We start from the raw sequence: 25,650 nt of genomic DNA, 5'->3' as shown, positions 1-25,650 counted from the left end.
TCAGGGGCACTGGGAATGTTTTGGGCTTGTCAGCCAACTTCTCTATCCCTATAGTTCCCCAAATAGTACATTTGCAAATAACAATCATGTATTAAAATTAAAAAATGCAATTAACTTGGGTTTACTTTATTAGAGGTTGCTTACAATAATTCTGCCACGACTGACTTTTCTCAAGAGAACTTAAGTGCCATGTATATTAAAGTAATAGTTGATCTTCTGCAAATTCTTGCATTAACATTTGGCCAAAAATCCTTACCATTTCGTATGTCACGTGTATAAGATAATCTCCCACCTTCTGGTAAAAAAAATCCATATTTATACCTACTTGCCACCAAAATCAGACTTCCCCTGGTGCAAATGTACTTTTTCATGGAAACATAGAAGAGCACACTATTGAAGTTTTAGTGCCTTGAAAATGCACATGTCAACGTTTGCTGTCCAGGTTACCATCTCATTGGTGTGTCCTGTATTCCTGCCAAACCTTCTCTTTTAATACAGCCATATAATATCAAGATGAAATAACAGATATACAGCCCAAAGATGACTAATATTTATACAGCATCTAAGTAATTTATCGTATCAGAACATTAAAGGTTGAAGGAAGCTACACTACTCAAGCAGGTGCCTGAGAGTAAATGTGCAAAAACAGGGAAGCCTAGCTTGTGGCTGCAGTTGGAAAATGAAGTCACAAAATAGGTCCATAAAAATCACCAGAGTGAATGCTCAGTTTCTTGTGGATTTATCTGGAAGGATCAAAAAGTTGGGCATTGCGGATTCAAAGTTAGCTCTGGGTGGTGTAGCAGGTCTTTGAAGAGAACCATTTTGTACACTGACAAAATATCAAAGTTTCATAGCATCTTCCAGGAGAAGTTGACAGTAGCCTTATTGAATTTCAGCATATTGTAAACAAACATAAAAATAATGGAAACAGATTGGCCTGTATTGGGAACATTGTTGAGATTGCCATGAGTTTTTGACATGTCAGCCAATTGAACAGGGACCAAAGTTGGAAATTAAACTGTTTGTGAAAACAACATGAAAGGATTAGATTGACTGTTGTACTGTCACCATTGTACACAAGAAAAAAAACTGTATTTCTCAAAAGGAGTAATCTTCAACATTCATAGAGAATGGTTGGATGAAGGCTGCTTGAAACTCTGATTGAGGAAAGCTTAAAGTTTCTAACCAGAGAATGATGTAAAGGAAACTCTTCTTATTGGAGACATGTTCAGATCACACCTTGCTAACGTGTTGCAATCTAACTTCAACAGCAGTGATATTGCTGTGACTTCTGATGGTCAGACCAATCATTTGATGCCTTTTTCGAGGAGTTGTTCATAGAGAATATGAAGAAAAAGTGGAATGATCAGATTCTTGGTGCCACTTTTTAAAAAGGGCGGTAAGGACAAGCTAGGGAACAGTAGACCGCTGAGCCTGACCTCGGTGGTGGGCAAGTTGTTGGAGGGAATCCTGAGGAACAGAATGTATATGTATTTGGAAAGGCGAGAACTGATTAGGGATAGTCAACATGGCTTTGTGTGTGGGAAATCATGTCTCACAAACTTGATTGAGTTTTTTGAAGAAGTAACAAAGAAGATTAATTAGGGCAGAGCAGTAGATGTGATCTGTATGGACTTCAGTAAGGCGTTCGACAAGGTTACCCATGGGAGACTGATTAGCAAGGTTAGATCTCATGGGATAGAGGGAGAACTAGCCATTTGGATACAGAACTGGCTCAAAGGTAGAAGACAGAGGGTGGAGGTGGAGGGTAGTTTATCAGACTGGAGGCCATTGTCCAGTGGAGTGCCACAAGCATCGGTGCTGAATCCTCTACTTAATGTAATTTACATAAATATTTGGATGTGAGCATAAGAGGTGCAGTTAGTAAGTTTGCAGGAGACACCAAAATTGCAGGTGTCGTGGACAGCGAAGAGCGTTACCTCAGATTACAACAGGATCTGGACCAGATGGGCCAATGGCTGATTAGTGGCAGATGGAGTTTAATTCAGATAAATGCGAGGTGCTGCATTTTGGGAAAGCAAATCTTAGCAGGACTTATACACTTAATGGTAAGGTCCTAGGGAGTGTTGCTGAACAAAGAGACCTTGGAGTGCAGGTTCATAACTCCTTGAAAGTGGAGTTGCAGGTAGATAGGATAGTGAAGGCGGCGTTTGGTATGCTTTCCTTTATTGGTCAGAGTATTGAGTACAGAAGTTGGGAGGTCATGTTGCGGCTGTACAGGACATTGGTTAGGCCACTGTTGGAATATTGCGTGCAATCCTGGTCTCCTTCCTATCAGAAAGATGTGAAACTTGAAAGGGTTCAGAAAAGATTCACAAGGATGTTGCCAGGGTTGGAGAATCTGAGCTGTAGGGAGAGGTTGAACAGGCTGGGACTGTTTTCCCTGGAGTGTCGGAGGCTGAGGGGTGACCTTAGAGGTTTACAAAATTATGAGGGGCATGGATAGGGTAAATAGGCAAAGTCTCTTCCCTGTGGTTGGGGAGTCCAGAACTAGAGGGCATAGGTTTAGGGTGAGAGGGGAAAGATATAAAAGAGACCTCAGGGCAACTTTTTCACTGAGGTTGGTACGTGTATGGAATGAGCTGCCAGAGGATGTGGTGGAGGCTGGTACAATTGCAACATTTAAGAGGCATTTGGATGGGTATATGAATAGGAAGGGTTTGAAGAGATATGGGCTGGGTGGTGGCAGGTGGGACTAGATTGGGTTGGGATATCTGGTCGGCATGGACGAGTTGGACTGAAGCGTCTATTTCCATGCTGTAAATCTCTGACTCTATGACTCTAAGAGATGACATTCATCAAGGGATGCAGTGTATGAGTTCTGACATTAACAACCTCTTTCGCATGGGGTGTAGAGGACATGGATAAAATCAGAGCCAAGATTATCATTAAATTATTCAATAAGTATCACTTTTGATATGATAGAAGATAACTATTTGTGGATTAATATGGCTGATGACATGATTGTTATTGAAGATGATTAGAGTGGTGCTGGAAATGCACAGCAGTTCAGGCAGCATCCGAGCAGCAGGAAAATCGACGTTTCCGGCAAAAGCCCTTCATCAGGAATAGAGGCAGAGTGTCTGCAGGGTGGAGAGATAAATGAGAGGAGGGTGGGGGTGGGGAGAAAGTAGCATAGAGTACAGTAGGTGAATGGGGATGGTGATGGAGGTGATAGGTCAGGGAAGAGGGTGGGGGAAGGTAGCAAAGACTACAATGGGTGAATGGGGTGGGGAAGAAAGTGATAGGTCAGAGAGGAGGGTGGAGTGGATAGGTGGAAAGGAAGATTGGCAGGAAGGACAAGTCATGGGGACAGTGCTGAGCTGGAAGTTTGGAGCTGGGGTGAGGTGGGGAAGGGGAAATGAAACTGGTGAAGCCCACCCACAGCTTCCAACTTCATAGTCCGGGATCCCCGCACTGCCCAGTTCTATCTCCTTCCCAAGATCCACAAGCCTGACCATCCTGGCCGACCCATTGTCTCAGCATGCTTCTGCATCACTGAACTCCTCTCTACCTACCTTGACACTGTCTTATCCCCCCCAGTCCAGGAACTCCCCACATACGTTCGAGACACTATCCATGCCCTCCACCTCCTCCAAGACTTCCGTTTCCCTGGCCCCCAACGCCTCATCTTCACCATGGATATCCAATCCCTCTGCACCTCCATCCGCCATGACCAGGGCCTCCAAGCCCTCTGTTTCTTCCTCTCCTGACGTCCCCAACAGTACCCTTCCACCGACACACTCATTCGATTGGCTGAACTGGTCCTCACCCTCAACAATTTCTGCTTCGAATCCTCCCATTTCCTCCAGACCAAAGGGGTAGTCATGGGCACCCGTATAGGCCCCAGCTATGCCTGTCTCTTTGTTGGCTACGTAGAACAGTCCATCTTCCATAGTTACACCGGCACCACTCCCCACCTATTCCTTCGCTATATTGATGACTGCATTGGCGCCACCTCGTGCTCCCGTGAGGAGGTTGAGCAATTCATCAACTTCACCAACACATTCCACCTTGACCTTAAATTTACCTGGACCATCTCTGACACTTCCCTCCCCTTCTTGGACCTCTCCATCTCCATTAATGATGACCGACTTGACACCGACATTTTTTTACAAACCCACCGACTCCCACAGCTACCTGGATTACACCTCTTCCCACCCTACCTCCTGCAAAACTGCCATCCCGTATTCCCAATTCCTCCACCTCTGCCGTATCTGCTCCCAGGAGGAATAGTTCCACCACAGAACACACCAGATGGCCTCCTTCTTTAGAGACCGCAATTTCCCTTCCCACATGGTTAAAGATGCCCTCCAACGCATCTCGTCCACTTCCCGCACCTCCGCCCTCAGACTGCACCCCTCCAACTGTAACAAGGACAGAACCCCCCTGGTGCTCACCGTCCACCCTACCAACCTTCGCATAAACCAAATCATCCGCCGACATTTCCACCACCTCCAAACGGACCCCACCACCAGGGATATATTTCCTCCCCACCCCTATCTGCCTTCTGCAAGACCATTCCCTCCGTGACTACCTGGTCAGGTACACGCCCCCCCCCCTCCCCCAACAACCCACCCTCCCACCCTGGCACCCTCCACTGCAAGAATTGCAAAACCTGCGCCCACACCTCCTCCTTCACCTGCATCCAAGGTCCCAAAGGAGCCTTCCACATCCATCAAAGTTTCACCTGCACATCCACCAATATCATTTATTGTATCCGTTGCTCCCGATGCGGTGTCCTCTACATTGGGGAGACGATGCCTTCTAGCAGAGCGCTTCAGGGAACGTCTCTGGGACACCTGCACCAATCAACCACACTGCCCTGTGGCCCAACGTTTCAACTCCCCCTCCCACTCAGCCGAGGACATGGAGGTCCTGGGCCTCCTTCACAGCTGCTCCCTCACCACCCGACGCCTGGAGGAAGAACGCCTCATCTTCCGTCCCGGAACACTTCAACCCCAGGGCATCAATGTGGACTTCACCAGTTTCCTCATTTCCCCTTTCCCTCACCTCACCCCAGCTCCAAACTTCCAGCTTAGCACTGTCCCCATGACTAGTCCTATTTGCCTATCTTCCTTTCCACCTATCCACTCCACCCTCCTCTCTGACCTATCACCTTCATCCCCACCCCCCATTCACCCATTGTACTCTTTGCTACCTTCCCCCACCCTCCTCTCTGACCTATCACCTTCATCCCCACCCCCCATTCACCCATTGTACTCTTTGCTACCTTCCCCCACCCTCCTCCCTGACCTATCACTTTCATCCCCACCCCCATTCACCCATTGTACTCTTTGCTACCTTCCCCCACCCTCCTCCCTGACCTATCACCTCCATCCCCACCCCCATTCACCTAGTGTACTTTATGCTACTTTCTCCCCACCCCCATCCTCCTCTCATTTATCCTTCCACCCTGCAGACACTCTGCCTCTGTTCCTGATGAAGGACTTTTGCCCGAAACGTCGATTTTCCTGCTGCCTGAACTGTTGTGCTTTTCCAGCACCACTCTCATCTGCTTTCCAGCATCTCCAGCCCTTGTTTTTACCTTATTGAAGATGATGTTGATCTGTATGATGTAATAATGTGAGATGCAGATTGGATATTTGGTACTGAAAATGAGGAGTTGAAGATAATTTCCATGAATTTTTAATGCATGTTTTACAACTAAGTAGTGCTCTTTTCCATACAGTGATAAAAATTGAAATTGTATAATTTTAGATGCTTCTTGATTTTGATGAATTTGATACATTTAATGAATTTAGCATACACAAATTAATGACTGACTGTCAATGAAAATTCAAAATAGAAATACTTTTAGATTCCTTTTCTGCTAGCTCTCGGGGTGGAGTCTGTAGGCACAGTTTCTGACCTGAGATCTCTGTGATCAGTTGATTTGGTGACAAAATAGATAGTTAGCTAAGAAGGTGGATTTCCACCTTCAAATATTACTCATATAAATTGACCTCCTATCACCACTTGAATATTATTGATTGTTCTGCTATTAATGTGTGTTCCGGAAACATGAATTCATTGTAATGCGATTGAATTGGGGACACTGTTTCTAAAGCGCAAACTTTGAAAATGTGTGTTGGCTGTAACGCAATTTCATCACCAACACTTTGAGTGCTGTTTCTAAAGTGCAATTTTTCTGTACTGCTGGGTTGCACAAGAATGCAATCATGGCTTGTTCTCATAAGTCCACTTTCTGCTGTTTACCTAAACCTTTGGCCTCAGCAACGCAACTTTTTATATGAGTATTGTTATCTTTAACAACTGGTTTAGCATTTGTGTCTTTAAAATATCTGAGCATTGGAATAGAAGTCAATTCAAACTCTTGGAATGTGTCATGCCAAACCATTAAATCACAGCCAATCTTCCAGAAATTTTTCAGGAAGAGAATCAGAGTTGAGACTGGAGCAGCGCTTCGATACTACACTGGACCCACAATTAGATTTTTTTTTTCAGAAACCGAAAAGCTGGGCTTTTATTGACTTTTTTAAAATGAAGACAATCCAGGAATCCACATTCTTCAAACTCTAGTCCACTGAGATTATGAAATATGAAGTTTTCATGACATGATCATATTAAATCATTTTATCATTTTAAAACTTTGCTTAGATCATTTCTCAAACTTCTAAATTTGAAGGGAAATAAATAATATTTTTAAATTGAGTCTATGTAAACCATGTGCAAAACTTAATTTTGTTTTAAGTCCTGGTATCATTCTGATGAATTGTGAATCATTACGGAATTGAGGTTCTTGAGGTTTGGTGCCCAGATGAATGCAGTACTCCAGACAGTTCTTACTCTGTCGAATTAAAGCATTGCATTCTGATCTTTGTACTTCAACTGCTTTGTGACAAGTATTTTTGTCACCATGTTTGACCTATTTTGAAAGCATTGACTGCTTAGAGTCATAGAGATGTAAAGCACAGAAACAGACCCTTTGGTCCAATTTGTCCATGCCGACCAGATATCCCAGCCTAATCTAGTCCCATTTGCCAGCATTTGGTCCATATACCTCTAAACCAGAACTGATTATCTGAACCTATTTTAATTTCCACGGGCTTGTAGAAATCTTCTGTGTTTCCAGGAAATTAAATGTGGACCTGTACTTATTTCTGGGAATTCTGTATAATCCTGTATTTATCAAGCAATTGTCAACATTTCCTCTACCCTGTCTCCTTCCAATATTATTCCTGTGGGCCAAAAGTGTTGACAAACTATTCAAAACCTAAATGCATCAAAACTAAGCGTCATCCTTTTTAAATCACCACGCATTTGCTGGTGATCACTAGGAATCCTAACCATTTTTACCTTTTTTCCTGAATTTGGAATTTCGGGGCCAGTTATAGCATTGTTTTTGTTTTGTTCTTTATTTTTATGGTGGCTCTTGTTCATTTTGAATTTTGTTTTTTAGGTGATATTTATGTACATGCTGATCTCCATGGTGCTACCAGCTGTGTCATCAAGAACCCAAAAGGTCAATTCATTTAATATTTCATGTTACAAATTGAATTCCAAGCTGTTTTACATGAAAAGTTTTGTTATTGTTATTCTTTACTTACAGGGGAACCAATTCCACCACGTACATTAACTGAAGCTGGCACAATGGCAGTTTGCTACAGTGCTGCATGGGAAGCACGTGTAATTACTAGTGCTTGGTGGGTCTATCATAATCAGGTAACTAGCTACAATGGCATTTTTTTTCCCCACGCTATTACACTGTGGAGGTCCGCACATTAAACATCTCTAGTCAAAATAGATTGCTAATCTTTTGAGTACAAAAGAGAGACATACTTTAATACCTCCGGAATCCTAAAACTTTGCAGCCAGCGGATCACATTTGAAGTGCAGTTACTGTTGTAGAAAACAGCACCTGATATGCATATAGGAAGAGCCCACAAACAATAATGTGTTAGTGTCTAGTAATGTTGTTTGCACCATAAATATTGACCTGATAATTAGTGAGAATTCCCCTACTCTTCTTCAAATAATGAACATTTACATTCACTTGAAATGGGCCCCGATTTAACGTGTCATTTGAGAATTATCTCAGCAGTACTACATACCTTCAGTGCATAAACCCTCTGGAGTGAGACTTGAATTCTCAAACTTCTGAGTCAAGTGATATTGTGATCACATGTGAGACATGGTTGACACAGTAATCTAAATATGTGGGGCTGTTTTTCCTTTCCACTCGTAAGTAATCTGACAGCGTGGATTGCCTACCCATTGAAATACACAGGATAAAAATTGAATGAGCAATTTGTTTTGCCAAATTCAGGTGAAGATAAAAATCTACCATATATCAATGAAGATATTTATTATAAAATGAATCAAAATAAGATTTAATTTGAAGTAGGCCTGGTTAAGTTAGGATTTGTACGTAGTGATGGTTGAATAATCAATAAGCAATATTCGCAAAAATGAAGGAAATGTAAATGTGTTAAAATTACATGGGGTTGGATGTAATTTAGTAGGTTGGATCGAAGAATTGCTAACTTACAAAAAACAGTGTTGGGATAAATTAGTTTTTTTCATTGGCAATATGTAAGTATTGGGGGTGCCACAAGGTTCAGTCCTTGAATCCATATTAATAACTTAGATGTGGGAATAAAAGATACTCTAAGCCAAATTTGTAGGTAATACTGACTGACGTGGGAAAGTAAGTTGCAATAAAGATAAAAATATAGATTTACAAATGGACGTGGATCGGTTAGGTGAATGGGCCAGAATTTGGCAGATGAAGGTTAACATGGATAAGTGTGAGGTTTTGGTTGAAAGAATAGAAAGGCAACTTATTATGTGAATGGAAAGAAACTTTAGGGTGCTTCAATACAAAGGGATTTGCGTGCCCTTGTACATGAATCACAGAAAACTAGTATGCAAGTACAATAGATAATAAAGAAGGCAAATAGATTTGTGGCATTTATCGCTCAAGTTGTTGCTGAAATTGTGCTAGGTATTAGTGAGACCGCACTTGGAGTGTTGCATGAAACTTTGGTCCCTCTCCTTGAAGAGGGATGTTGTTGCATTGGAAGTGGTTCAGAGGAGAATCACTAGATTGATTTCAGAGGTGAGGGGTTTGTCTTGAGAGAGAGCAATTTAGGCCCATACGCTCTAGAGTTTAGAAGTATGAGAGAAGATCTAATTAAGGTATATATAATGCTAAAAGGGATTGACAAAATAAATGTAGAGTGAGCATTTCCTCATTGGGCACTCTAAAATGAGAGGCCGTAGTTTTAGGAGAAGGGATAGCAGAGTTAAATCAGTTTAGGAAAATTTAATTCTATCAAAGGGTGATGAACCTGTCGAATTCACTACTTCAGAACATGGTGGATGATGTAATACTGAGTAAATTTGAAGAGGAGATAGATTTTTTTTTTTAATCAGTAAAGGTTAAAGGGAGAATGGGCAGGAAGGTGGAGTTTTGAATGAGATGAGATCAGCTAGATTGTATTGAATGGCGGAGCAGACCTGAGGGACTGAATTGCCCACTCCTGCCCCTAGTTCTTATGTCATTATGTAAAAGTAAAATTGTTTGTTTATACAGATTATTCTGACTATTTGCTGTTTAAGTATTTTTACAATACTTTTAAAAGTGTTTTCAAATATTTTTTCCTTTCTCTCTTGTTTCTGTACCACATTTATTTCCCAGCAGTTTCAGCACCCTGCTGAATCAGGAATGACTGTTCACTGGAAAGTGCAATCAAATTACTTCCCTTCTATAGAATCATAGAATTTTACTGTAAAGAAGGGACCATTCGACCCAATATGTCTGTACCGTCTCTTGAAAGAGCTACTCGGCTCGTCCCATTCTCCAACCCTATATCCATAGCCCTCTAGATTCATCTCCTTTCAAATATATATCCAGCTCTCTTTTAAAACCTTGTATGGAATCTGCCACCAGCACACTTCCAGGAAACACATTCTAGATCCTAACAACTCTCTTGAAAAAATACTTTTTTTTAAAAGAAGTTATTCTCTTCCTGTGCTCAAGTGCCTGGATTCTGCTGGATACTTTCACACAACTGTGTAGCAGTGGTTGGTAACTACTTGTTTGTGTAACTGCAGGCATGAACAGATCTTCTTCCTTATGTTGTGGCAAACACCAAGTTATTTCTCTTTTACAATCCTCATTCCCTTCCCAACCCACCAAATCATTCTTTAGTGGTTTGTATTTCACATCTTAAAGTGAATTTATTTGATTATTCACTTATTTGAGCTAATTTGTGAAGAAGAAAAAATAGATTGTTTGTTGGCCCATAAGATCTGATCTCGGGCTCACATTAACCTCACTACTGCTAAGATAAATGACATTAGACCTGTATGCCTGTTTTTCTTCAAGTTCTTAACCTTAGTTTATATCATGTCAGTCTTCCATCTGGTACCTAGATTGGTCCCTGTTTACAAGTAAGGGATTAACCATTTAAAACAGATTAGACAAAATGTTTTCTCACACTGATATGGCACTGTAACGTACAGGTAGTTCTCAAATAAAGCGTATTTCGGCAGGGCAATTTGGCTACAATGTCGCTAAAGAATTAGGGAACGGTATTTTCAAGAATGCTTATGCCTGTTCACAATAGTGTGATTCCAGCGGTGTGCGTTTTGCACGCTTTGTTCTGTGTTTCCACCAAAATCACTGCACCAATCTGCGCATGCGCCATGTAAACGCAGAAGTCTCCATGCCATTCTGCATGTGTCAATGTCCGCTGCTGTCAGAGAATATGGAAGGTACCATATTGTACATTGAGCGCTTTAGCTCAAAAATTAAACTAATTAATGTTCATTGCTTTCCCTCTGAGGCAAGAATATACTTGTATAATTCCTGTATTAGACCTGCATTATTCCTTCAGGACTGCATTACTCTTATACAAACTATTTGCCTTTCTAATTTGTTCTTGTACCTGTATATCTCTCAATCAACCAAAGCTGTCCACTTCTGCAAGTGCAACTGCACCTGAAGGTAGTGATGATGATGACCCTCTGTCCCTGCATTAACAATATTTTTTCAATGTAATGTGTTCACTTTACTTCTGTTTCATTAATAAATATGATTTCAACCTTCATTCAGGCTGTCCTATACTTTGTTAGACTTTTGGTGATCTTTGCATGATTGTGAATGTTTTTTTTTGTCGTCTGCTCCTAATTCCACTTTTTCTATAGGCCCCATTATTTCTGTTAAGTGATTTTCTATTAAGCGAGCTCTCACTGGAACTCAACTATGACCTTTATAGGAGAACTATCTCTTGTAGTTTTGAAGCTAGCAGAAATGATGAATTCCTCAGGGTCATGATTTAAGCTGCCAAACTGGGTATTTCTAAAATCAGTGTGACATTTCATGTGGGGTGACATTTCATACCAATCTTTTGTGGTGTTTTTTTTGATGAAAAAAATAACCTGGCCTTGATTTTTACAGCATCATTCCATGATCAGGGTATAGTCGGAAATGTTTGACAGCAGAATTGCAAATGTTGAGCTGCTTATTCAATAGTATTTGACACACATTGGCTCATATTTTTTATTTACATCTGTTTCAAAATAACCATAAATAAATGTAGAAAATACATTCGCAAATGTGCTATCTTTAAACCTTCAGGTATCAAAAACAGCACCCACAGGAGAATATCTGACCACAGGAAGTTTCATGATCAGAGGTAAGTAGAATGTTACCGATATTCATCTTGATTTAGTGGCTTGATAATTTGACATTTTGATTATGAATATGATATTTCCATTATTTTAGATTTTTCAACCTGAGATTTTCTACCACAAATCATTTTCAAATATAAACCTTAATTTGTTTAAAAGAATGCTTTTTGTCAAGAGATGTTGATTCCCTTCCCAGATAGTCATATAAGGTTAGAAGGCCAGGTAGGTTGTGAATTATTTTGATTTGGCTAAAATAACTGCATTAATTCAATGTGGGAAGGTTTGAAGTTGGAAATGTTTTCAGCATGATGGTAATTTGCATGATTTTCTTTTTTTAATCTGATTTGGTTGTGTAATGCTTTGCAGATGTGTTGTTGTTGTTAGTTATTGCTTGATCTCCAAAATAAATTTTATACCATTTCTTTGTGTTTTCAGGTAAAAAGAACTATCTTCCACCTTCTTATCTTATGATGGGATTTGGCTTTTTATTTAAGGTAATGTATTACTACTTTTCTAGAAACTTAAGGTGGAAAAAGATGAAAACTGAAACACCAAATATAGTTGGACCCCTTAATTATATTTGGCGGTTGTGCTAAAGTGTGATAAAGTTAAAAATCATACAACACCAGGTTATCGTGTCAACAAGTTCATTTAAAAGTATTAGCTTTCAAAAGTATTGCTCCTTCATCAGGTAAATACTGGGGCAGGATCATAAGACACAGAATTTATAGCAAAAGATCCCGGGATCTTTTGCTATAAACTCTGTATCTTATGATCCTGCCCCAGTAGTTATCTGATGAGGAAGCAGCGCTCTGAAGGCTAGTAATTCCAAATGAACCTGTTGGACTATAACCTGGTGTTGTGTGATTTTTAACTTTGTCCACCCTAGTCCAACACCGGCATCTCCACATCATAAAGTGTGATAGTAAATTAGTTTGTATGGAATGTATTTATACAGTGTCATTTACAGTAGGAGCTGAAATTCCTATGTTAAACAGCCTGTCAGGAAGTGCAAGGTATTTGTTCAGACACAGCCCTCCCCTCCAATACTTCTTGCACCAACTAGAAACTGAATGGAGTGGGTTCAGTTGTAGAATAGTTACAGCACAGTAGCAGGCAATTTAACCTGTCCTGTCCGTACTAGTTCTTTGTAAGAATAACTCAACTAATTCTGTTTCCATTCCCTTTCTCTGTAGGCTTGTAATTTATTTCCTCTTCAGGGTGCTTATCCAGTTTCCTTTCTGAAGGCGACAATTAAAACCAGACTTGCATGAAATGTATTCCAGATCCTAACCAGTCAGTGTAAAAATGATATTCCTCTTTATTGCCTTTGGTTCTTGCGCCACTAACATTGGGTTGTGTCTTCGTGTTCTCAACCTTTTACACCGTTTTTTTAAAAACTCCGTAACGGGATCTGGGCCTTACTGGGCCAGCATTTATTTCTTGTCTTAATGGATCCCTCGTGATTTTAACACTTCTGTCAAATTTATTGATATCCTTCCCTAAGGCAAAAACTTTCCACCTTTTGCAATTATTCACATAATTAAAGCTTGTCTTCTATTGAATCATTTTTGTAAATCTTTTCTGAACTCCCTCTAAAACCTTCACATCCTGCCTAGTGTGTTAGCTAGAATTATACAAACTTCTCCAATTGCAACATTTCATCGTAACTTCCTTGCTTTTGTGCACTCTGCATCTATTTATAAAGCTGAGAATTCTGTATGTCTTTTTAACATCTTTCTAAACTGTTGCCCTTCTACTTGGACCACAAGATCCATCTGTATATCAATGCTCTTAAGTGTCCATCCATTTCAGCATACTTACCTCATGCATTTGACCTCCTAAAATGCATCACCTCACGCTTGCTCTTATCTTGTGAAAGTTTGTACTTCTACTGAAAAATAGTCAAGAAGAGAACATTTGCAAGTATCTTGCTTGGTAAGTTACTATTTCCTAATAAATATCATAGGTTTTTTTTTTGTACCTAGGTTGAAGAACAATTTATATGCAGGCACGTAGGTGAGCGGAAAGTAAAAGTACAAGATGAAGACATGGAGACGGTAACTAGCAGCACATCAGAACTATTTTCTGAGGATACTATACCTTTAGGTAATGAAGAAAATTGATACATAAAATTATATGTCACAACATTTATGAGAAGCTTTCAGAATTTATTTGTTCAATTGAGCCTTTATAAAATTGTATCCATAAGAAATTTATCTCCAGGAAGAAGAAACATATCAAGGGGAGGGCGAAGTAACGATGGCTGACAAGGGAAGCCTGGAACAGAGAGAAAACATACAAAATGATGAAGATTATTGGGAAGGCTTTTAAAGAGAACAGCAAAAGATAACTAAAAAAAGCAATGGGGGGGGGGGGGAGAATATGAACTATGAGAGTAAGCTAGCTAGCAATTTAAAAGAAGATGGCAAAAGCTTTTTTAGATCTCGAAAAGGAAGAGAACTGCTGGAAAATGAGGGCGGAGAAGTAATAATGGGAACAAAAGAATGGTGGAGGAACTGAATAGGTATTTTGTATCAATTTCCGCAGTGGAAGACACCAGTGGCATATGAGAACTTCAGGAGAGTCAGGTGGCAAAGGTAGGAGCCGTCGTTAAGGAGAAGATGCTGGGGAAGCTGAAAGATCTGAAGGGGGATAAATTACCCAGACCAGATGGACTACACCCCAGAGTTCTGAAGTAGATAGTTGAAGAGATTGTGGCGGTAATCTTTCAGGAATCACTGGAGTCGGAGAGCGTCCCAGAGGACTGGAAAACGGCTAATGTAACACTCCTGTTGAAGAAGGGATGGAGCCAAAAGATAGGAAACTAAAAGCCCATTAACCTGACCTCAGTCATTGGTATGATTTTAGAGTCCTGTTGTTAAGGAGAAAATGAGGACTGCAGATACTGGAGATCAGAGTCGAAATGTGTGGCACTGGAAAAGCACAGCTGGAGAGTCGATGTTTCTGGCATAAGTCCCTCATTAGAAATGTTGCTGGTGAAGGGCTTACTCCTGAAACGTCAACTCTCCTGCTCCTCAGATGCTACCTGATCTGCTGTTCTTTTCAAGCACCACACTTTTTGACTGACTTTATTAAGGTTGAGTTTGAGGAGTACTTAGAGGTGCATAGTAAAATAGGGCTGAGTAAGCACCGCTTCGTCAAAGGGAGGTCAATGCGTGACAAATATGCTCTAATTCTTTGAGGAGCTAACAAGCACGTTAGACAAAGAAGAGCCAGTGGCTGTGATCTATTTGGATTTCAAGAAAGCCTTGATAAGGTACCGCACAGGAGGCTGCTAAATAAAGTAAGAGCCCATGGGGCAAGGTACTGACACAGTTAGAGGACTGTCTGCCTGCTGTCAGTCAGCCAATGAGGATTAAAGTTCCATGAAAGGACGAGTGGAGTTTTACAAAAGTCAATGTTGGGACCGCAACTATACATGTTAAATATTAACGCTGTGGACAAAGGAACTGAGGGTATTGCTGCTATGTTTGCAAATGAGACAAAGATTGGTAGGGGACAGGTAACGTAGTAGAAGTGGGGAAGCTGTCCAAGTTCTTCGACAGGCTAGGAGAGTGGGCAAAGGAGTGGAAGATGGAATATGAGGAAAGTGTAAGGTTGTACACTTCAATAGGAAGAATAGAGGCGTAGACTATTTTCTAAACTGGGAAAGGCTTTGGAAGTCTGAAGCTCAAAAGGGATTTGGGAGTCCTATTTCTTCAGTTTAACATGCAGGTTCAACTGGCAGTTAGGTAGACAAATACAATGTTAACATTCGTTTGAAGAAGGTTAGGATACAAAAGCAGAAATGTACTGCTGGATAAGGCTGTAGTCAGATCGCATTTTTAATATTGCGAGCAGTTTTGAGCCCCATATCTAAGGAAGGATGTGCTGCATTGGAGGGGGTCCAGAGAACGTTTACAAGCATGATCCCAGGGATGGAGGGCTTGTGTATGAGGAACGGTTGCGGACTTTTGGAGTCTGGAAGGATATGGAGGGAATCTGATTGAAACCTACAGAACTGAGAGTCCTCGATAGAGTGGATTGGTGAAGAGACGAGTAGGAAATACCAGGACCCGAGGACACAGCCTCTGAGTTGAAGGGATGACCCTTTAGAACTGAGATAATGAGTTTCTTTAGCCAGAGGGTGGTTAATTTATGGAACTCATTGCTGCAGAGGGCTGTGGAGGCCAAGTCCTCGAGCTTATTTAAGACAGATAGATAGGTTCTTGATTGGTGAGGGGATTAAGGATTATGGGGATAAGGCAGGAAAATTAAAAACCTGTTAGTCGTGATTGAATGGCAGAGCAGACTCAATAGACCAAATGGCCTAATTCTCTATCTATATTTATTGGTATACTTTCACCCGAAATATTGCCATCTGTAATGCAACATTTTGAGTGATACCAGTAGCATTAATCTGTTATAAAGTTTTCAATGAGCATGGTGTGATGTATACATAGCTTTACAGCAACTGTATGGCTGGTCACTAATTCTACTCTTTAGAAATATGAAATAGAAAGGATGAATCTGTTGATAATCAAAACCTGAGCTAAGTAAAATTCAGTGACCTAATTTACCATACATTTTCAGTTCCCTTGCTGAATTATGATTTGCATAATATGCCCTACAGGAGTACATTAAAAATATTGTGCACAAGCCTGAAAACATGCGATGTGACTATTATAAAAAGCTTTTGTTGCAAAATGGCAGTTGCTTTAAACAATGACATCTTCTTCCACAGAACTATTGATAACTTTTTGAAGAATCTGGGTTTTGGTTTGTATTTGTATCTTAAATACTGGAAATGTTTTAACTATATGTCTTGGGTGATCGTCATTATTTAATGTATTACTTCAGAGAGCAAGATCAAAATTTGGACATAAACGTGGGATTAAGGTAGAAGTTTTAAACATTTAAACTGATTTTAAAATATTGAATTTTTTTTTCCCAGCTTCCCTAGCACCTTTCTCCTCAATGATTGATTTCCAAAACTGTTTTTCAGATACAATTCAGTAATAATTATGAACTTAGTACATCCAATAAAAACAGTTGCACCCTGTTCAACAAGTTGTAACTTTTTGTGTCAAATGTTTCTGATATGAGATTTTTGGTGAAAAAGTAAGTTCTTGCTTGCTCAGTAATTTATAAATCATTGCAGATTGGGTGCATCAACAGTGCATCAGTTGGTAAAGCATCTAATCATCTAGATTTCTGTGTTCAACTGTTCATATGCAGACTCCTGAAATTTCTCCCACTTTCAAAGTAGTGACCAATTATGAAGACCAATATTGACAGTTTTCTGGTTCACTACTACCCCAAAATGGGCCATGATTCCGGTTTGTCCTTTTCTTTCACTGAAATTCTGCTCCTGCAATAGCATTCAAAAGTATGAAAGATAACTTTTTGAAATGCAAAGATTCAAGCCATTGAGCTGTTAGGCAATGAGAAAGTTATGATCTTAAAAGAAAGTGAACTATCTTTTGATAATATTATAAACCTTTCCATAATGACTCCAAACAGGAGCATAATATTTTACTGCTTTATTGGTGTAGAGGAGAACATCAGAATTATGTATAGCCATACAACCTATATTAGTTAAACTTAACTTTCTGTATATTGAATGTATATACAGAATATATATATTTGTGTGTGTGTATTAATTTTGCAGTTCGTGTGTCCATACATCATTGTCTAAATTTTTAGCTTACATTATAAAATGTGATTTGCCTCATTAATATCAATGCACTATGATTAATGCAAATTGTAATTCAAAACTATTTTGTTAAGCCCAATCAGACAATGATGAAAGCAGTAGCGATGAAAACAAGGAAACTGGTACAGAAGCTGGAAACAATCATTGTGAAGAGATGAAGGGGATTGGAGAAGATCAGCAGGATGAGAGCAGTAGTGATGATGACAAAGAGGCTCCTACACAAGCTGGAAAAGACCAGTGTAAAGAGCTGCACAGGGTTGCAGATGTTCAACAGAACAATGATGATAGCAGTAGTTCTGATGATACAGAGACCAGTACTGAAGCTGAAAACAACCAGCATGAAGAGGTGCAAAGAGATGCAGCGGATCACCAGGACACTGAGAGCAGTAGTGGTGATGAGAAAGAGGTCAGTACAGAAACTGATAACAAGCAGTGCAAAGAGGTGCAAGTGACTGCAAACGACCAAAAGGGCAAGGCCGAAGATGAATTGGACAAACCAGCTAAAAAGGAGGATGATCTGAACGATTCTGGAGATTTGCAGAAGGTTGAGATAGATCAGGATGAAGAAGAAAATGCAAAATTTAGTTATCCTGACACAGCTATTGATCTGTCGCATCTTCAGTCAAAGAGGTAATTTTCATTTAATATGGATTTCAAATATATGTGAGAAATTACACTATCTCTCCATAGCCTTGCCCACCTCCCTAACTCTAATTTTCTTTAACTTCACACAATTGAAATATCTACACTCCTCTCTGCCTGCTGAACATTCACTATTCTCACTGGCTGCACATTTGGTTGCCATGTCTTTGGTTGCTTCGTCCCCAAGTCGAGAATTCCATCCCTAAACCTCCCTGGCTGTCTGACTCACCTTTTGCCATTAACATGCCCCCTCCTCCACAAAACATACCTCTTTCGATCTCCCTATGTGACCCTGTGTTGTGTTTTGTTTCATAATGTTCCTGTGAAGGGCCTTAAGACTATTATGTTTAATAGTACTGTATAAAAACAAGTTTTGTTACCTTCAACTTTAACTGCTAAGTAGATTTATTAAGCAGTTAGAAAACAAACTCATGGTAGCAGTGACTTGATATGTTTATGTAACAGATGTTGAATTTAGCTCCTTGTACTAAACTAAATCATCTTCTATACTATACTTCACTTAAATTCCTTATGTATTGGTTGATTTTGAGACTTTCATCAATGACCCACATTAACTGGTTTAACCAACTCTGCTTTCTGAGGTTCTATACCGACTCTTTGATTTCATTTGGCATCTGAACCTCCGACAGTGTAGTACTCCCTCACTACTGCATTGCAGTGTGAGCCTTGATATTTGTGTTCAGGTCCTAAGTGAGACGTAAACCTGCACCCTTCTTTCCAGCTTACCGGTGAAATTATGACAAATTGAGTTAACACATTGAATTCATGAACCAGATCTCTCACACATAAATGCTTCTGTTACAGCTGGTCTTATTTTTGCTACAAATAATTATTACATATCCCACTGGTAACAACGGTCCAAGGTTAAAGTGTAAATTTGCTTACTTAAATACTCAATATTCTTTGTACTGGAATTAAGAGGCTTTTTGTTTACTGCTAGTTGGATTATGTTATCCATTGCCAATTATTGATTATCCACAGTTTTGTCTATGGTGCTACTGTTTTAGCCACATTCACTAATTCATTTATACTTTGCACTACCACCAGATCTGCATGTTCGTTTTGCAAACACGTATCAATGGTAATTGAAAATGTAAGACACTTTCAGCTAATAAAACAAGCTTCTTTATTGTGCATTTCATAAGTTTTGTGATAAATGCACGACATGTCTATTCAGTGTGAATGAGTTTTGAGAGCACATTTCTGACAGTGCCTATTCTTCATTATTTACTGCTGAGAAAGGCAAATCATATGTAGATGCCAGTTAGACACTTGTCGAACACATTAACTACTAATAACCGGAAGGCAACGTTTTGCATAAATCGTCATTTGTCAGAGATAATGGTATCAAGAATTGAGTGCTATGGTCATCCCCTATTAATTATGCCTCAATAATGAAACATCATGTCACATATGCAAATTTTCAAAATGTAAATAATGCAACTTTTTTCATTATTACCAAACCATTAGGGTCTTTAGGAGTCTTATAATAAAACAGATCTAATTATTATATTAAATCTTATTTTCAACAGATCTATCCAGATACATAACACATCATTGAAAGAAGAACTGATTGAAGAAGTATGGGTAAAATACGACTTTAGTTTAACTTTAGAGTGCATAAGTTCTTGTATTTTCTTTGATTAAACTCAGTTTTACTATGAATGTTGCAATGAGTTAGAATGCTAATTTTTCACCTTTCTGATTTAGATTTGAACACACCTCAGTCTGTTGGGACAAATCTGTCCCTGTGGTCTGTCGGGTGGTTAAACAAATTAAGTTTGAATTTTGGTGTTATTAATAGGAGGTACATTCTTGTTATGCTGATTGGTACTTAATTGGTAGTTTCCTTCAAATTGATTACACAAATTGGAATTCAAATGGTTTTCTACTTTGCTTCCAGAAATGTGGTACACTTTGTTTTTATGGTGCAAGTAACTTAACCAAAGATAAGATGAATAGCATTGTTTGTGACAAATATCAAAATTGAAGTGTTCCTTTCTTTTGATGCCATTCACAAATTTAAAGCAAGCTTGAAAATATTCAACCACAATTTAAGCTATTGTTTCAAAGGCATTTTCCAGGTACTCGATGAGGAAACCAGCAAAACTGAATGGTTTAAAACACTTGATAAATTTGAGAATGGAAAGTCATTTGGATTTTCTTTCATGAAGTTGACAAATATCTATGCCATAGAATTTTAATATGTTCCCAAATGTGGAAATCCAGGGTCAGCAAGAAGCATTTTTAGGTCATGAAAGTTATCTAAAGATGCAATGTAGCATTCCCTTTGCTTTGTTCCAACATAAGATTTCCGTCCTGTGACCTGGCTAGATTCAAATCTTGGCATGTAGCTTCAAATGACAGTTTTCCATTTGCATTACATGACCCAATTCCCCAGTATAGACTCTAATTCTATATCATTGCTTTATTGTATGTACATCCACCAATTCAGTGGCCCCATTCATTACTTTCCCTGAAGTGAGAATTCTTTGAATTTGTCAATTTTGCTGAATAACGTGCATCGATTTAAGATTTGATTTGTGTATTTTTTTAATAGGTGAGTTAACTCTCAGATCTCAGATTCATTTTCAATTAGAAATGTGCTAAAATATTTTTGTTTCGTGCTGGCCATGTTAATGACATTTATGTGGTGTCTCAGTGTATTTTCTCTTTAATTGTACTTCTGGTATACATGTAATTAGTTTTATCCTATGATATGCTTCATTTGTAATATTATTGTCAGTGTCAGTTATGAGTTTGCCACATCCAAGTAAATCAAGGTCAAAAACTTGCTTCTTTTTACAGGTTGATGGGAAATCACAAAGTCGGAAACACCTATCGGTCAAAGAAAGGAAGTGAGTTTCATTTAGAAATGTTGTAAAATAAAGAAGCTTTTACCTGATGTGTGTCAATTAGTGTGATGCTGGTAAAGCACAACAGGTCAGGCAGCATCCGAGGAGCAGGCGAATCAACATTTTGGGCATAAGCCCTTCACCAGGAATGATGCTGAGAGATAAATGGGAGAGGGTTGGGGCTGGGGAGAAGGTGGCTGAGATTGCAATAAGTCGATGAAGATGAGGGCGAAGGTGATGGATCGGAGAGGAAGGTGGAGCTGATAGATGGGAAAGACTATGGGCAGGCCAAGAGGGTGGTGCAGAGTTAGAGGCTTGGGACTGAGATAAGGTGAGGGGAAGGAAAATGAGGAAACTGATGATATTCACATTAATTCCGTGTGGTTACAAGTTCCCAAGGCAGAGAATGAGGCCTTCTTCCTCCAGCTGTTGAGTGGTTAGGGTTTGGCATGTCCTTGATGAGTGGGAGGAGAAGTTAAAGTATTCAGCAGTGGGGTTGGTTGTGCGTATGCCTCAGATATGTTCTCTGAAATGATCTGCAAGTTAGCATCCTGTCTCCCTGATGAGACCACATTTGGTGCAATGGTTACAGTAGATGATATTTATGGAGGTACACTTAAATTTCTTTTGGATGTGGAAGGATCCTTTGGGCCTTGGACGGAGGTGAGGGGGAGGTGTGGGTGCAGGTTTTGCACTTCCTGCGATGGCAAGGGAAGGTGCTGGGAGTGGGGTGAGGATCTGACCAGGGAGTCACAGAGGGAATAGTCTCTCCAAAATGCTAATAGGAGTGGGGAGGGAAATATATTCCGAGTGGTGGGGTCCATTTGTAGATGGCGAAAGATGCCATAATGTATACGGAGGTTGGTGGGATGGAAGGTGAAGACCAGGGGTGTTCTGTACATTGGTGCATTGAGAGGGGTGGGATTCAAGGGCAGAGTTGCAGCAAGTGGGTGAGATGCGTTGGAAGGCATTGTCGACCACATGGGAGGGGAAATTGCAGTCTTTGAAGAAGGAGACTATCTGGAATTTTCTATGGTGGAATTGGTCATCCTGGGAATAGATGTGGCGGAGGTGGAGGAATTGGGGATAAAGGATGGCGTTTTTACAGGAGGCAAAATGGGAGGAGCTGTAGTCCAGGTTTGTAGTAGATGTCCGTAGTTATTCGGTCGCCAGAGATGGAGGTGGAGGTGGAGAGGTCCAGGAAGGGGAGGGAGGTGTCTGAGATGGTCCAGGTGAATTTGAGCTTGGGATGAAAGTTGTTAGTGAAGTTGATGAACTGTTCAATCTCCTCGTGGGAGCACGAGGTAGCACCGATACATTCATCCAAGTAGCGGAGGAAAAGATGGGGGATGGTGCCTGTGTAGCTGTGGAAGATGGATTGTTCCATGTACCCGACAAAGAGGCAGGAATAGCTGGGACCCATGCGGGTGCCCATGGCTACCCCTTTGGTTTGGAGGAAGTGGGAGGATTGGAAGGAGAAGTTGTTAAGGGTGAGGACCAGTTCAGCTAGGTGGATGACAGTGTCAGTGGAGGGAACTGTTGAGACAGCGTGAGAGGAAGAAATGGAAGGCTTGGAGGCCTTCGACGTGGCGGATAGATGTATATGGAGACTGGATGTTCATGATGAAGATATGGCGCAGGGGGATTGGAAAGGTCCATCTTTGGCAGCTACACCGGCACCATCCCCCATCTTTTCCTCTGCTACATTGATGACTGTATCGATGCTACCTCCGTACTCCCATGAGGAGGTTGAACAGTTCATCAACTTCACTAACACCTTTCATCCCTACCTCAAATTCACCTGGATCATCTTGGACACCTCCCTCTCCTTCCTAGACCCCTCCATCTCCATCTCTGGTGACTGATTAACCACGGACATCTACTACAAACCCACGAGCTCCCACAGCTACCTAGACAACACCTCCGCCCAAGGCCCCAAAGGAATCTTCCACATCCTTCCATGCCTCCTACTCTGCCTTGGGCTCTCCAACCACATGGGATCAATATGGATATCACCAGTTTCCTGATTTCCCCTCCCCCTATCTTATCCCATTCCCAAGCCTCCAACACGGCACCGCACTCTTGACCTGTCCATCGTCTTTTGCATCTATCCGCTTCACCTTCCTCTCCGACCTATCACCTTCTCTCCTACCTTCATCTACCTATTGCATTTTCAGCTACCTTCCCCTGCCAACTACAGCCCCCTCCCATTTATCTCTCAGTCCCCCTGGCCCAGATGTCTCATTCCTGATGAAGGGCTTATGCCCGAAACGTCGATTCTCCTGCTCCTCTGATGCTGCCTGACCTGCTGTGCCTTTCCAGCACCACACCCTCGACTCTGATCTTGAGCATCTGCAGTCCTCACTTTCTCCTAGTTGATTTTCCCCCTTTACCTGATATGTGCCTGTACTAGTCATTGATAGAATATCTGAACTTTCAGAATTTTTGTATTGAGGGATTAGTAGTAAGATCCATGACTTGTTACTATTTTCTCTGATTTTCACCAAACAAATGCTGATGAACTAAGTTAACGTGTGCTTTACAGTTTTTATTGATCATCCTGATTACTTAAACCCAGTATTATCCAGTTGACTTCACTCATAAAGGAGTGCATTCAGTTTAAAGCAGTGTAACTTCAGCATCTCCTGTGTATCCTGATGCCTTTTGTTTTGCTTTTCTTTATTTTTATTCAGAACAGAAATTATATTTAGTTAGCAAGAACTAAAAAAGGAAGAATAAGAAAGGCCTATTCATTGACTAAATTAAACAAATGTTCAATTGCTGGTTGAAAGTGAGTTTAGTTGATATTGAATTAGCAACAATTATCTTGGCTAATTTGCGCTATTGTGTTTGAAATGGAAGAGGAGGTATGATGGAATGAATTTCTTTTGATTTTCCAGAGAAATGAAGAGAAAGAAAAAACTGGCACCTGAGGACTCTGAACAAATAATTCAGTTAGAAACTAGAAAATCACAATCTGTGGAAGAACAGGATACAAAAAAATCATCATCTTCTCAACAGCCTTTGAAAAGAGGACAAAAGGTAATGGGAGGAGGGAAGGCAATTACGAATCAGTTGTAGCTGCAGGCTTAGCGAGCAACATCAACATCTAATGTAGGAACAAAAAAAATTGTTTTTTGTCTTAATATGTAACGAGTCCCATTTATCAGATGATAATTTGTTAGTTATCCATTTGATATAAGAATCTTCAAGTACTTATACTGACATCAAGGCAGTATTTGACAAAGTATGGCATCGAAGAGTTTTGGAAAAGCAAGAATCAATGAGATTCATGAAGAAAACTCTTTGCTGGGTGTAGTCATATCTGACACAAAGGAAGATGATTGAGTTTGTTGGATGTCAGTCATCTCAGATGTACAACGTTACCGCAGGAGTGTCCTAGGCCCAATCAACTGCTTTATCAATGATCTTCCCTCCTTGAAAATGTCAGAAGTGGATATTCACTGATGATTACACTGTGTTTGACTCCCCAGATACTTAATCAGTCCCTTTCCAAATGTAGTAAGACATGGACAATATCCAGTTTTGTGCTAACAAATGCCAAGTTAAATCTGTATCGCACAAATGGAACTCCATTTCTATCGGTGAATTTCCCATGATCCTAGGGGAATTGGATTCACCATTAACCCGAAAAAGAATTGGACCGGCTGAATAAATACTATATGGCTTCAAGAGTTGGTCAAAGGCTAGGGATCCTGCAGCAAGTAATATATTGCTAGTGCTGTATAGTGGAAATATATTGTTACTCCATCACATTTCGGATGCTTTCTAAATAGTGGATGTGCTTTGAGGAGTCAGGTAGTAAATTGCTTGCTACAGAGCGAAAAAAAATGAAAGAACTGCAAATGCTGGAGAATAGAAACAAAGACAAAAATTGCTGGAAAAACTCAGCAGATCTGGCAGCATCTATGGAGAGATCTGTGTTCTGAAGAGGAATCGCTGGACCTGAAACGTTAACTCTGATTCATCTCCCAAGATGCTGCCAAACCTGTTGAGTTTTTGTCGCAATTTCTGTTTTTAGTTCTGATCCCAGAGTGAATCCTGGCTTGATAGGTTAAAAAGAAAAATCTGAACTATCAAGGTCGTATTTCACTCTGATTTAGTTTTAACAATAATACAAAAGTTTATTTTGCAAAAGAAATGAAGACAAAATAAACTAAACTATTTAGATATAAAACTATTTTAAGATTTAAAAATACACAGTAAAATAAAATGTAATCTCATCTGTCCACAACACCATCACTTTACAGTACTCAACTATCAGACTTCCTTTCTCTATCACATCTGACTTAAATGTTCCTTTCAAATCCTTGACAGTGTTGATTAGTCACACAACTGAGTTTAAGTTCTCTTAGGTTCAAATAAACCATACAGGTTTCTGACCAAACCATTTAGGACTGAGATAAGGAGAAATTTCTTCTCGCAGAGGGTGATGAGCCTATGAAAATCTCTACCACAGAAAGCAGTTGAGGCCAAAACATTGTATGTTTTCAAAAAGAAGGTTGATATAGTTTTTAGGGCTAAAGGGATGAAAGAGTGTGGAGAGAAAGAGGGAACAGGGTACGGAGTTGAATGATCAGAAACAATCATATTGAATGGTGGAGTAGACTTGAAGCACTGAATATTTTCTATCCTTAACTATGCTGAACAGATTCCTTTCTTGAGACAAAGTTATTCTTGGACCTAACTTCATCCAAGTCTGATGAAAAT

The 25,650-nt window shown here is 40.1% G+C and overlaps 1 protein-coding gene across 3 annotated transcripts in view; it reads left to right on the top strand.

The window, feature by feature from the left end:
• nemf (nuclear export mediator factor) overlaps positions 1-25,650 on the top strand; it is a 132,777-nt gene that overhangs the window by 86,204 nt on the left and 20,923 nt on the right. For 2 of the 3 annotated variants that reach the window (XM_043697353.2, XM_087989747.1), the window contains exons 18-26: positions 7,445-7,507; positions 7,595-7,707; positions 11,630-11,687; positions 12,118-12,176; positions 13,671-13,791; positions 17,476-18,031; positions 19,597-19,651; positions 20,873-20,922; positions 23,820-23,961. In XM_043697353.2, the coding sequence (XP_043553288.2) occupies positions 7,445-7,507; positions 7,595-7,707; positions 11,630-11,687; positions 12,118-12,176; positions 13,671-13,791; positions 17,476-18,031; positions 19,597-19,651; positions 20,873-20,922; positions 23,820-23,961 (1,217 nt within the window). The remainder of the gene's footprint in view (positions 1-7,444; positions 7,508-7,594; positions 7,708-11,629; positions 11,688-12,117; positions 12,177-13,670; positions 13,792-17,475; positions 18,032-19,596; positions 19,652-20,872; positions 20,923-23,819; positions 23,962-25,650) is intronic. The other variant, XM_087989746.1, reaches the window with a different exon arrangement.

The sequence above is a fragment of the Chiloscyllium plagiosum genome, unplaced genomic scaffold (assembly GCF_037043375.1).
Source record: "Chiloscyllium plagiosum isolate Xiang-an unplaced genomic scaffold, Cpla_swu_hap1 HiC_scaffold_8, whole genome shotgun sequence".
NCBI lineage: Eukaryota > Metazoa > Chordata > Chondrichthyes > Orectolobiformes > Hemiscylliidae > Chiloscyllium > Chiloscyllium plagiosum.
The sequence above is the reverse complement of the archived record's forward strand: the minus strand, read 5'-3'. Positions and strand labels throughout refer to the sequence as shown.